Here is a 12,463-nt window from a genome sequence, read left to right on the forward strand (position 1 = left end):
TACTGTACGGTTTCTTTTTCCTTCAGGAAGCTTTCTCTAGCACCCATTCCCTGTCCTGCCAGGTGAGTGGCCTCACTCAGCCCATGATTCATGCCTCTGGAGGGTGTTTGTACATTTGTCTTTCTTAACTAGATTTTAATCTAAAGGGCAAGACCACGTATTCATTGCTGTCATTCATCCTTTCACCTGATGGCACACTGCTGCTGAGTGTCAGATTGAGAGATTCAACTGTGGGGCTTAGTCCAAAGCCCAGGCCATGCCTGTCTCTATCCATGATGTGTAAAGCAGGGGGTTTGACAGATTGTTAGTTACTTCAGCTAATATGGTTGGAGAGCTCCAGATTTTGCCTCAGCTGCCTTGTAGGTGAACCTTTTGGAAGTAGATCTTGGTTGGGAGCTGGTGGGTTCTAAAGGGCTTGCCTTTTCTGGACCCCTATCATTAGGCTAGTGATTTTTGTTTGTTTGTTTGTTTTGTTAGAGTCTCACTTTGTCACCCTTGGTAGAGTGTCATCACTTCATAGCTCACAGTAACCTCAAACTCTTGGGCTCAAGCGATTCTCTTGCCTTAGCCTCCCAAGTAGCTGGGACTACAGGTGCCTGCCACAATGCCTGGCTATTTTTAGAGACAGGGTCTCACTATTGCTCAGGCTGGTCTCGAACTTGTGAGCACAGGGCAATCCACCTCCCTTGGCCTCCCAGAGTGTTAGGATTACAGGTGTGAGCCACCGCGCCCAGCCTGGGATAGCGAGTTCTTATTTAGGGTTCAGGAACAGCCAGTAGTCCCTAGGTGTCCAAAGGGAAATCATTCAACGTGATGGTGTGTAGAATTAGTGCTTAGGGCACCCTACCTGCACCTTTGATCACCTTGAGCCCTTTGATGATCAAACCCTGTATCCCACCACTGTTGAAGGTGATGGGGTATCTACGTTGTCATAGACCTTGGAGCACTAACCAAGGATGTCACCTGGGGGCAGTGTAGGGATATCAGTCTCCCCAATAGCACTGGCAGGACAACAGCTCTTGGTACCACAGCATGACCTTGCCAGACAGGAGGAGGAATCCCTCGGCTTCAGGCCACCTATAAGTTGTGGAACTGGGATTTTAAGCCATCTGGCTTCAGAGACAAACTGATCACTCCACTGCCATCTGGAACAGGCATGGCCATCTGATAACCCACTCCATGGCTTCCTGGGAATGCAGTGTCCCTGTCAGGTGCAGGTTCTGGAGCCAGAGCCTGGGTTTGAATCCCTGTTCTGCAGCTTTCTACAATGTGTGCCTTTATGTCTGTTTCTACATCTGAAAAATGAGTTCCTGGGGCTGCTTCATAGGACTCTAGACAGTTAAGTGAGCAGATGTGTAGAGATCACTCAGAGGCACTCATGAACGTTGGTTACTCTGCACTCTATTTCTCTCTGCACTGACACCCATGACACTGCTGGGGGCCTTGGTGGTCCTTGACATTTGACACCTGTAGTACAAAGCTTTGGTGTGGCTCTATCTTTTCCTTTCTCAACTCTGACATTAAAGCTCTGGTGACACAAAGTGGCTGGATCATAATCCAGGCAGGGAGGTGGGCATATACAGAAGAATGCAGCCGTGACACTGCCCTTCTGATAGAGGTACCGACACGGAGGACAGGGGGATGCAGCTGTTTAGAAATTCGGGTGAATTGGGGAGGTGCCACGACTGCATTTTGAAGAAGTAGAAGTTTGCTAGGAAGTGAGTGGGGATTGCCCGTGTAAGCAGAGGTGCTGGCAGCCCCACTGTCTGTAGTGCAGTAAGGAGGTGAGAAAGCAGCTAGAGGGGAACAGAGGAGGTGGAAGAAGTAGGGTAGCAAAGTGGGGAGAGGCCCAGCAGATCGCAGTGAGGCAGGGAGGTTGCTGGTCTCAGCAGCATAAAGGCTAAGATCTCACCTATACTTTGTGAAAATTTGGAACAGATTTTTAACCAACTTTTTTTTTTTTTTTTTTTGAGACAATTTCACTTTGTCGCCCCTGGTAAAATGCCCTGGCATCATATCTCACAGCAACCTCTAACTCTTGGGCTCAAGCAATTCTCTTGCCTCAGCCTCCCAAGTAGCTGGGACTACAGGTGCCCACCACAATGCCTGGCTATTTTTAGAGATGAAGGGGTCTCGCTCTGGCTCAGGCTGGTCTCGAATTCATGAGCTCAGGTGATCCACTCACCTCAGCCTCCTGAAGTGCTGGGATTATAGGCATGAGCCACTGTGCCTGGGTCTAACCAATATTTTAAGCTAAAGAAGGCATTAGGCCTCAGTGTATTCTTGTGCATTCTTCGTGAAGCATCCTTGCCCCTGCAGACAAAACCATTGCCCTAAAATTGGTATTGATCATCCCCTTGCTTTTTAAATAATGTTACTACCATATTGGGTTTTTTTTTTTTTTTTTTGACAGAGCCTCAAGCTGTCCCCCTGGGCAGAGTGCCGTGGCATTACAGCTCACAGCAACCTCCAACTCCTGGGCTCAAGCGAGTCTCCTGCCTCAGCCTCCCAAGTAGCTGGGACCACAGGCGCCCGCCACAACGCCCGGCTATTTTTTTTGGTTGCAGCCGTCATTGTTGTTTGGCGGGTCTGGGCTGGGGATTCGAACCCGCCACCTTAGGTGTACGTGGCTGGCGCCTTAGCCGGTTGAGCTATAGGCACCGAGCCCATATTGGGTTTTTTTTGAGACAGTCTCACTTTGTTACCCTTGGTAGAGTGCCGTAGCATCATTGCTCACGGCAACCTCAAACTCTTAGATTTTTTTTTTTTTTTGGAGACAGGAGCCTCAAGCTGTCTCCCTGGGTAGAGTGCTGTGGCATCACAGCTTACAGCAACCTCCAACTCCTGGGCTCAAGGGAGTCTCCTGCCTCAGCCTCCCAAGTAGCTGGGACCACAGGCACCTGCCACAATGCCGGCTATTTTTTGGTTGCAGCTATCGTTATTTTGGCGGGCCTGGGCTGGATTCAAACCCACCACCTTAGGTGTGTGTGGCTGGTGCCTTAGCCACTTGAGCCACAGGGGCCGAGCCAAACTCTTAGATTCAAGTGAACCTCTTGCCTTAGCCTTCCAAGTAGCTGGGACTACAGGCACATGCCACAACGCTCCTGAGCTCAATCAATCAATCCACTTGCCTTGGCCTCCCAGAGTGCTAGGATTACAGGGATGAGCCACCACACCTGGCCTATTGGTTTCTTTTTTTAAATTTTGAACTTTATATAAATCAATCTTTTTTCTTCATCATTATTTTTGAGACAGAGTCTAAAGCTGTCTCCCTGGGTAGAGTGCCCTGGCATCATAGCTCACAGCAATGTCAAATCTTGGATTCAAATGATCCTTTTGCCTCAGGCTCCTGAGTAGCTGGGACTACAGGTGCCCGTTGAAACACCTGGCTAATTTTTCTGTTTTTAGTAGACAGGGGTCTCACTCTTGCTGAGGCCAGTCTGGAACTCCTGAGCTCTGGTGATCCACCCACCTTGGCCTCCTAGAGTGCTAGTATTACAGGCATGAGCCACCGTGCCCTGCCAAGGTTCAAGTTTTGCCATACCAGTTATTTGATGTGGCCAGCCAGCAGCTGAACTTACTGCATTGCATTCACAGTTGGGGAAGCACCAGCTGCTCTGACGATAATTAGGGGCCCAGGGTCCAAGTCTTATAATTAATTGATCAGTATCTTAGGCACTTGGCAGTGGCTGAGTTCCACAGCACCTTGTAAGAAGCCAACTCCTTTTCTTGGAGGCCAGTTTGCAAGAGATAAACCTTGGACAGATTAACCCTTACTTTGTATTCATTATAGGATTCCTTTGTAGGAATATATCAGAATGTATTTGCATGTTCTGTTGTTGATAGTGGACATATGGGTTATTTCTCATTTTTGTTGTTTGTGGGTTTTGTTGTTATTTTGCTATTATAAACCATGTGATTCTGGTGCAAGGGTATTTGTTTTTTTTAGGTTGTCACCCAAGGAGAGGTCCTGTCTCCATACCTTCATTAATTCTTGGTATTCTCTAATTTTTTAATTTTTGCCAGTTCAGTGGGTCTATAATTGTGTCTTGAAGTTTAATTTTTACACTCACTATTATGGGTGAGCATCTTTCCTGTCATGTACAATTTCAGTGAGTTTCTCTCTTATGAAATGCCTATGTCTTTTGTCTGTTTTTCTATTTGTGTTGCCTTTTTTTTTTTTACATATTGTAGCAGCTTTTAATGTATTTTGGATATGAATCTTTTGTCAAGAATGTGTTGCAACTGTCTTTCCACTTTGTACTGTGACTTTTCACCCCTTATCATTTCTTGTGTTTTCTGACTGAGTTTTATTTGTAACTTTATCTGTGAGAATTCATTCAGATATAATTCACATTTGCTTCTTCTTGAAGTCTGTAGATCGCTATAAATTAAGTTCAGCTCTTAAGGTTTTTTTTTCCAGATTGACCCCCTCTCATCCACTGCCCACCAGCTTCTCCCCATCAGTCTAAGAATTTGGACTGTAAACACCAGGGTTTTTTTTTGTTTTTTCTCCCCAGTCCAACCAGTCCCAAGATCAAGATAGGCAAGATTCCTTGGGGCTCCTTCTGTGCAATGGATTTACTTCTCCTTTGCTCTTAACACTGAGGACTTAGCCCTCTGGAGGCCTGTATCTAGACTTGTACCTCTGGCAGGCTCTGGACTTAACCTGCAGTGCCCTGTACTTGTGAAAGCAGAATGTCACAATCTCCAGAGTTCTGTAGAAATTACTAAAATAGAAGCTGGCTTTTCTTGCCAGAGTTTTGGCTTTTACTTTAGTTTTGGCCTACCTGCATGCCTTTTCCCCCAAGTTACTTCAACAATGGTTTAAATGTTTTAAAATATGTACATGTATAATTTGGCGTGTTGGTGACTTACTTGAGGTTGATCTGGGTGGGTATCTAGTGTTCCCACTGCTGGGCAGAATTGGCACTTTTCCATGAAATGCTCTTACAGAAATGTGTGGCCATGGAGCCACACTTTAAGATGTTAAATTTTACTTCAGCTGAAGTAACAGGCTGGGAAGTATCCTCTTCCCTTTATTTAGAACAAAGCACCATAAAAGTATTTGATCTCAATGTGCTATAGGTCTCAATGTGCAGTAAGTGCGTAGGAGCTTGGAGTGGGGGAGATGGAGAGTAGGCCCTTGATCTCACGTAGGTGTAGCCACAGCCCTGCCTCCTCCCCAAAGGACAGGAAGAGATAAAACCTAAGGCCATGAGCAGCTCTACTTCCTGCCACAGGTCAGCAAGAGTGGTTTGTTATCATCCCTGTGGGTCTGACGCAGCCACTCTCAACACTCAGCAGGTGCCTGCTCACACCAGGAGGTGGTAATAGGGGAGGAAAAAAGCTTTAAGTTGGGTAAAATTCAGACTAAGTTTTGCTATCTAGGAAAGCCAAAGCTTAGATTGTGTCCCTCCAGAGAAAGTTTAGGGAACCCAGTGCTGCAGCGGACTCCATTGTTCATCTGTTTTCTACCTTTGTTTCAGTGAACAGACTCCTTTGATAGAAGTGTTGACAAACATATGTGCATAGTTTAAATATTTGCTAAAAGGATACACCTATGTGCTCCTGAAAGCAGGAAAGAAATAATTGCATTGTCACAGAAGCATCACACAAAAACAAATGGGTACTTTTCTGATTATATAGAGTATGGGAGGGTCATTGCCTATATTTGAAAATAAAAATATGGCTCGGCGCCTGTGGCTCAAGCGGCTAAGGTGCCAGCCACATACACCTGAGCTGGCGGGTTCGAATCCAGCCTGGGCACGCCAAACAACAGTGATGGCTGCAAACAAAATATAGCCAGGTGTTATGGCAGGTGCCTGTAATCCCAGCTACTAGGGAGGCGGAGGTAGGAGAATCGCTTGAGCCCAGGAGTTGGAGATTGCTGTGAGCTGTGATGCCACAGTACTCTACTCCAGGTGACAGCTTGAGGCTCTGTTTCAAAAAACAAATAAATAAATAAATCAGGTAAAACATTTGTTGTTACATAATCCTCTCATACAAACTATACACACCAAGAACAGCCAATGGCCAGTTGGATGGGAAATTTTTAAGATGAGGATTCTGACCCCTTGACTTGTGAAAACTCTTTACAAACAAGGAAAGATTGTGGATAGTAGATAAAAGACATGAAGGGTAATTGATAAGGTACAAGTGGCTATAAAGATACTTGGCTTCTAATCAAAACGAGCCACGTTAAAACACTCATGCTATTATCTCATGCTGCTCAGATAGGCAAAGATTTAGGCTGATACGGGTCTGTGGTGGCAAGGCTGGGGGTGGGCAGATGCTGGTGTAGTCCTGTGGCCCCACAGTAAGGGTGTGGCTTTTGACCTGGCAGTTCTACCTGAGAATGTTTTTCCAGAAACTGGTATTCAGAGAACTACATGCTTATATAATTGGGTTCAATATGTGTTATCCTTAACCATAGAATAGGTCTTCATCAAAAGGACATCAAATATGTCATCGTTCAACTACAATTTAGAGAATAAAATGGCAGCAAACAACATGATCTCTACCCTTGTGTTTAAAAGTGAAAAGAGAAAAGTCATTTACACAATGTGGTTCCAATTGGTACATAATGCCACTTGTGGAAACACCCTCCTGTGCTATTAAAATTATCCTGATAATGTGCTTGGATAATGGAGGGAGAAGAAGCAAGAGTTGATGCTTGATGCTGGAAGGGACCAGAACCAAGAGCAAGTCAGCCTAGCTTCTTTAAACAGACAAGCTATATATATATCTTTTTTTTTTTTTTTTTTGAGACAGAGTCACTTTGTCACCCTCGGTCAAGTGCTGTGGCATTACAGCTCACAGCAAACTCCAACTCTTGGGCTTAAGTGAGTCTTCTGCTTCAGCCTCCCAAGCAGCTGGGACCACAGGCGTCCACCACAGTGCCTGGCTATTTTTTGGTTGCAGCTGTCATTGTTGTTTTGGCGGGCCCAGGCTGGATTCGAACCTGCCACCTTAGGTGTATGTGGCTTGTGCCTTAGCCACTTGAGCCACAGGCACCGAGCCGCCTTCCAGATTCTTGTCCTTGTCCCCACCTTCTGTCCCCTGCCCCACCACCGTCCCTTCCTAGCCTAGATCAACATGTCTAGAGAGGTCTTTGCTGCCAAAATCAGAGATGAAGGGCCATGCTGTTCACAGGCCGCCTGGGGTCAGCAGCATAGCCAGCACTGGCACGTCTGGGGTCTGTGCTTGCTATGGCAGGCAGCGTCAGGGCTGACAAGCTGCCATCCAACCTGTGCGGACCCCTCCTGTATGGACTAGTCCCAGAAGCCCAGGGACAGGGGAAGGAGGCTAGAGGTGGGAAATGTTGCCCCAAGGCCTTTAGCGACAGGCTGGCCAGCTCAGATCCCGGCATGGGAAGAGCTCCTTCATCTCAGGGCTATTTCTTTTGTTCCTGGATTCCTCCTGTTCATGATAGAAGCCACACAGGCTGCTCTGAACTCCTGTGGCTGTGGGAAGTTGATAGACCCTCCCAGGCCACTCCTTCCTGCCAGGTTCCTGACTCCCAGCTGCTCTTGGACTCTCTTGGCTTGTTCTGTTCCCAAATGTCACCTTTCCTCTCTGGGAGGCAAAGTCTCCCAAATTCAGCCTTGGGAGACATTGGACTCTACTTAGAGTATAGCATACATTAAGTATTTGTAAAAGCAGCCACAATTCTGGAAGGACAGAAGGAAGAAGTTTCTCAGACAAATTGTCACGTAACTTCTCCATATCTGCTTTCAATAGGTTTGAAATCATGGTTTATTAAACCTATTCTCTGTTGTCTTCCTGAAGCTTCTGGGCCCAGGTCTGGCTCAGGCCCACAAAGACATCAAACCCTAGGACGAGGGCAGCAGCCAGCAGCAAAGGGACCACCCACAGGAGAAGACAGGCTGGTGTAACTGCTGGAGCCCACCCAAAAGAAGGGATTTGAAGCCTCCTGGGTTGGGTGAGCCCTCCTGCAACCTTCTCCTGCACACCACCTTTGTAACCACTCCAGGCAGTGCTGAAACAGCCTTTCTGCAGATGAGGAGGACCGTGTCTGTCTTTGCTTTGTTCCCCACTGAATGCAGTTGCACAATCTCCTGCCCTCCCTATAGGCAGAGCGTCCCCATTTTGCCAGCACACTCTTGAGCAGGTGTAGGGGGATCAATACCTGAGGAGCCCATGCACAAGTCCCACTCCCATGGGTCCAGCATGGGCTCCTGCCCATATGAGTCCTCAAAGCCCACTGGCCCTGAAGAGCTCATGATGTCCTGGGGCCCTGGCAATATCACTGCAGTGACCTGAGGATCACCACCACCCTGCCCAGGGGAAGAGCTATCTCCAGCCCTTGAGGCCCAGAGCCCAGGCACAGGCCTGAGCATGTGTGAGAGGGCAAATGTCCCCCTGCCCCAGACTCACTTGCAGTCTCAGCTGCATGCGGTGGAGTGAGTCTCTAGCCCAGGGGCTCATATGCCCGAGAAGTGAACCTGGTAGAAGGTCAGGTGCAGCTGGCTCAGAGTCACCAGGCAGGAAGCATGAACACAGGGATGCAGGACCCAGGAGCAGGGCCAAGTCTCAGCTATTGCCAGCCCAGCAGGCAGGGAAAACTGGGTGTATTGACTAGGACAGACTGATGCCCTGTGCTGATGGGTGGAGAGCTGCACATGTCACTTCTTGATTTGGAATCCATGCCTTCCTCCCTCCCCAGGGACCAAGCCTACAATGATATGCCTTGTAGGCCACAGCCAGTGCACTTGGCAGAGCTCCAGACCCCAGTCTGCTCAGCAGCGTGCCTCTAGTTGCAGAGTCTCAGGGAGGGCTGCATTCCCCCTTCCACCGTCCCTACTGACAGAGAGGGAGTTCCAGGAGAGCAAATGTCTGCCATCCTCCCTTCCTGACTCCTAGAGACCACTGAGCCCCTGAGCCCCCACAGGGGAAAGCAAAATTAGGTGACCCAACCCCAGCACCCAGCAGGCCCCACCACAGAAGCCCCTCATCTCACAGGTCAGTGTCTCTTGGCTCAGGAAACAGCACGCAGCTGATATGAGAATGAAGCCACCCTAATTGGTGATTGCCAGTAACATCAGTCTACATCTGATGGAATGTCAGGCAGGGAATATAAAAATTCAGAGATCTGTGCATGGTATGTAAAAGCCATATACTATGTTATTCAGTAGAACAAGGGCTATGCAATAGCATGTCACCTCTATTTGTATATTACAGAGAAAACCTAAATATGCCCCAAGTGTATCCACTTTGCCTTCTGGAGAAGTTGCTGATATATAAGGGGTTCAAACAGAATTACTCTGAACACATTACCATTGGTTGAACCAGAAATGAGGCTACCCTAGAATGCCAAGACCAGCATTCAGATTCACAGTTGATTGCAGCCACACAGGGCACTTCCCTGCTTCCTTCTGGAGTTGTTCAGGTGGTCTTCTACCCACCCAAGGCCAGGACTCTTCATGGTAAAAATCAAGCCCAATCCTAGGAACTATTTCTGCATAAGCTCATAAAGTGCTGGAGGGACTTGGAGGCCAGCTATTCCTACCTAACGGATGGGGCCAGGCACAAGACTCTGGGGGTTCTTTGGGAACCTGAGTTTAGGAGCACAAAGGTGGTAACAGCAACACCCTGGTAGTGAGAGCAGAAGGGCAGGGCTGCCCCATCCAAGGCTGCCAGTTGGGTTCTGTTGCTGTTGCCTTTGAAAGGACATCTTGGGGCCAGGCTCATGCCTATAATCCTAACACTCTGGGAGGCCACAGTGGGAGAATTGCTTGTGCTCTGCAGTCTGAGACCAGCCTGAGAAAGAGTGAGACCCTGTCTCTACTAAAAATAGAAAAACTAGTCAGCTGTCATGGTGGGTGCCTGTAGTCCTAGATGCTTAGGAGGCTGAGGCAAGAGGATCACTGGAACCCAGGAGTTTGAGGTTGCTGTGGGATATAATGCCACAGCACTCTACCCAGGGTGACAGAGTGAAACTCTATCTGAAAAAATAAATAGAAGGGCCATCTGAGAAGGAGAGGAGTCAGTGAGGCCTCCTGTGGGAGGATGGGCCACTGGGGCTGCAGGAAGGGGCAGACACTGGGACCGGCCCAATGCCAGTGCAACTCCAGGACCGGCCTACGGGCTGTGCTCCCCAAACAGGTTCTCAGAGCAGCCTCATTATAGAATCGTGCCCCCTCCCTGTGGTAGGAGCTGAAAGGGTTGTCTGCAGGGAGAGGGGCCCATGAGACTGGGGTGGGCTCTGTGGCAGGGAATTCGGGGCAGATGAAGCTCCTCCACAGTTGCTCTCCCCAGAAAGTGGGGAACACTGACCCTACCCTTGGTGATCTCAGTTCGAGCTTCAGGGAGCTGGACTGGGTCCCAGGAGCAGGAGATGGAGGCAGGAAGGTGGATGATGTCTAAGTGGGCAGGAAGTCCATGGTGCTGACGACGCAGCGGACATGAAGCCTGAAGTCCAAGCCTAAGGAGGCAGGTCAGGGAGAAGACACAGAATCGGAGCATCCCCGTTACTTAATAAAGTGGGTGCAACAAACCTCACTGTCCAGCAGGCAGAAGGATGCTACCCGAGCAGTCAGCAGGGACACAGTTCACTGCCAAGGGGGCTGAGCAAGCTGGCCCTTGCCCCATCCTCTGCCTTCCTTGTCTTCTGGGATGGCCTGGGCCTACTTTGCCAGGACCTACACTAGGTGCAGGATTGAGACGGCAGGGACCCCTGGGAGGTTGACACCTTATTGGGCCTGTCCTGGCTCCCGAGGCCCTTGAAGCCCGACAGTTGAGCCTGGTGCAGGTCTACGACCTGGCTTTAGCTCTTCCTAGCCTTTACAAGCTGTGAGACCATGAGCAAGTTGTTACCCAAGCCCCAATGTCCTCCTTTGTGACATGGCAATGACCATCTCCGAGGGCTCTGGAAAGGAGGGTGCCAGCACCTTCCCTGTCCCTGAAGTTGCAGTTGGTTGCCCACAGTTTCTAGTGTCTTCCTCATCTAACCTCTCAGCCACACTGGTATTCACCTTCCTTGTTGGTCCAGAACAGCCTGGGCACCCTGTGGGTGTGGTGGGAGCACCCTACCCCCAGCACTCCCATGCACATGGCCAGGTTGGGGACATCTTCCTCATCTTGCAGATGAGGAAACAGAGGGTCAGAGAGACGGTCAGTTGCCCAAGGTCACACAACTTAGAAGCTGCAGATTCAAAACCCACTGGAGCCCTAGCACTCAGAGGGGTTTGTGTGGTTAGAAGTGCAGACTTGGGTAGCCCCAGCCCTGCAGGATCGGCACTTGCAGCTCACCTGGAGGGCCAGGTGATTCCTGTGCATGCTCCTCCCTGCCCCTTATGTAGTGAGATGGTGGGGACCTGCCTGTTCCTAGTTGAAGGGCAGCCTCAGCTCTTCTGGCTCCTGATCTAGGGGAGGGGTCCTGGCACCTTCCTGGCTAAGGTGGGGACAGGATTCCACCAGCATTCCACCACTACCTTGAAGTGGACAGTTTGGCCTTACACTCTATCCCAAAGTCACAACTGTGCCATGGGCCTGGGAGGTCAGGCTTGGGCTGTGGCCACTGACCTGGTTCCACAGTGTCCCCAGGCATGGCCTAGGCTCATGACCCCATAAACACCATGGATGCCCATGATAAGTCCCACCCCTGCCACCAGGGCAGGGCCCAGGCCTCATACAAGGGAGGCAAAGGGACCCACCTGTGGGATCACCCACCTGGCTACGAGGGGCTGTGGGGAAACTGCTGCTCCAAAGGGAAGGAGACACCTCCCAGCAGGAGCCCTGGGGGCTTCCCAGAAAGCTGCCTTCTGCCTTGCCAACAGCTAGGGATTGATGCTTGCTCAGCGGGAGTGACTGTGGTGGAGAAGGAGAGGAGGGAGCTTTCTAGGAAATTGAGGCTGTAGGTGGGGCGGTATCCATGGCCTCTGGAAGTGGCCTTGCAGTCCTTAGGTCCCTGCTTGACTCCCTCCCAAGACTTTCTCCATCCCATCACTGACCAGACAGGCTCTCCAGGGCTGCTACCTGCCTGGGAACCTCAGCACTGCATGAAGCTGTAGGGTAGCACAGTCACAACACCTTGAGCAGGACATTAGGGGCAAAACTAGGTGATGGGGCCCCTGCCTAAAAGCTGGCAGCAGAATGGGGCTGTAGGTGAGAAAACAGACTAGAAACACCTCACAGAGCTCTTCTGAGGAGTAAGCCAGTTAGTAAGATGATAATTGCTAATAAAAAAATAATAAGAACGGACAACTAAATACAACATGACAGCCTGGATGGGATCATGGAACAGGAAAAGGACATTAGGTAAAAGCTCAGGAAATGGAATTTAGTTAATAATAAGGTAACTACAGCCTGGTATGAGGTTAAAAAATAATAATGTATTTTGGTTCATTAATAGTAACAAATGTAGGCTCGGCGCCTATAGCTCAACCGGCTAAGGCGCCAGCCACGTACACCTAAGGTGGCGGGTTCGAATCCCCAGCCC

General features: G+C 49.4%; 1 protein-coding gene across 1 annotated transcript; it reads right to left on the reverse strand.

Annotated features, from left to right (window-relative positions):
* Window positions 1-7,767: 7,767 nt before the first annotated feature.
* ZP1 (zona pellucida glycoprotein 1) lies at window positions 7,768-11,572 on the reverse strand. Its single transcript, XM_023508532.1, is given in 6 exon segments — window positions 7,768-7,901; window positions 8,153-8,300; window positions 9,538-9,698; window positions 10,022-10,179; window positions 10,300-10,447; window positions 11,548-11,572. Coding segments are annotated over 6 exon segments (774 nt in total).
* Between the last annotated feature and the right edge of the window lie 891 nt (window positions 11,573-12,463).

This window comes from Otolemur garnettii, unplaced genomic scaffold (assembly GCF_000181295.1).
Source record: "Otolemur garnettii isolate 467f Iridium unplaced genomic scaffold, OtoGar3 scaffold00254, whole genome shotgun sequence".
Classification (NCBI taxonomy): domain Eukaryota; kingdom Metazoa; phylum Chordata; class Mammalia; order Primates; family Galagidae; genus Otolemur; species Otolemur garnettii.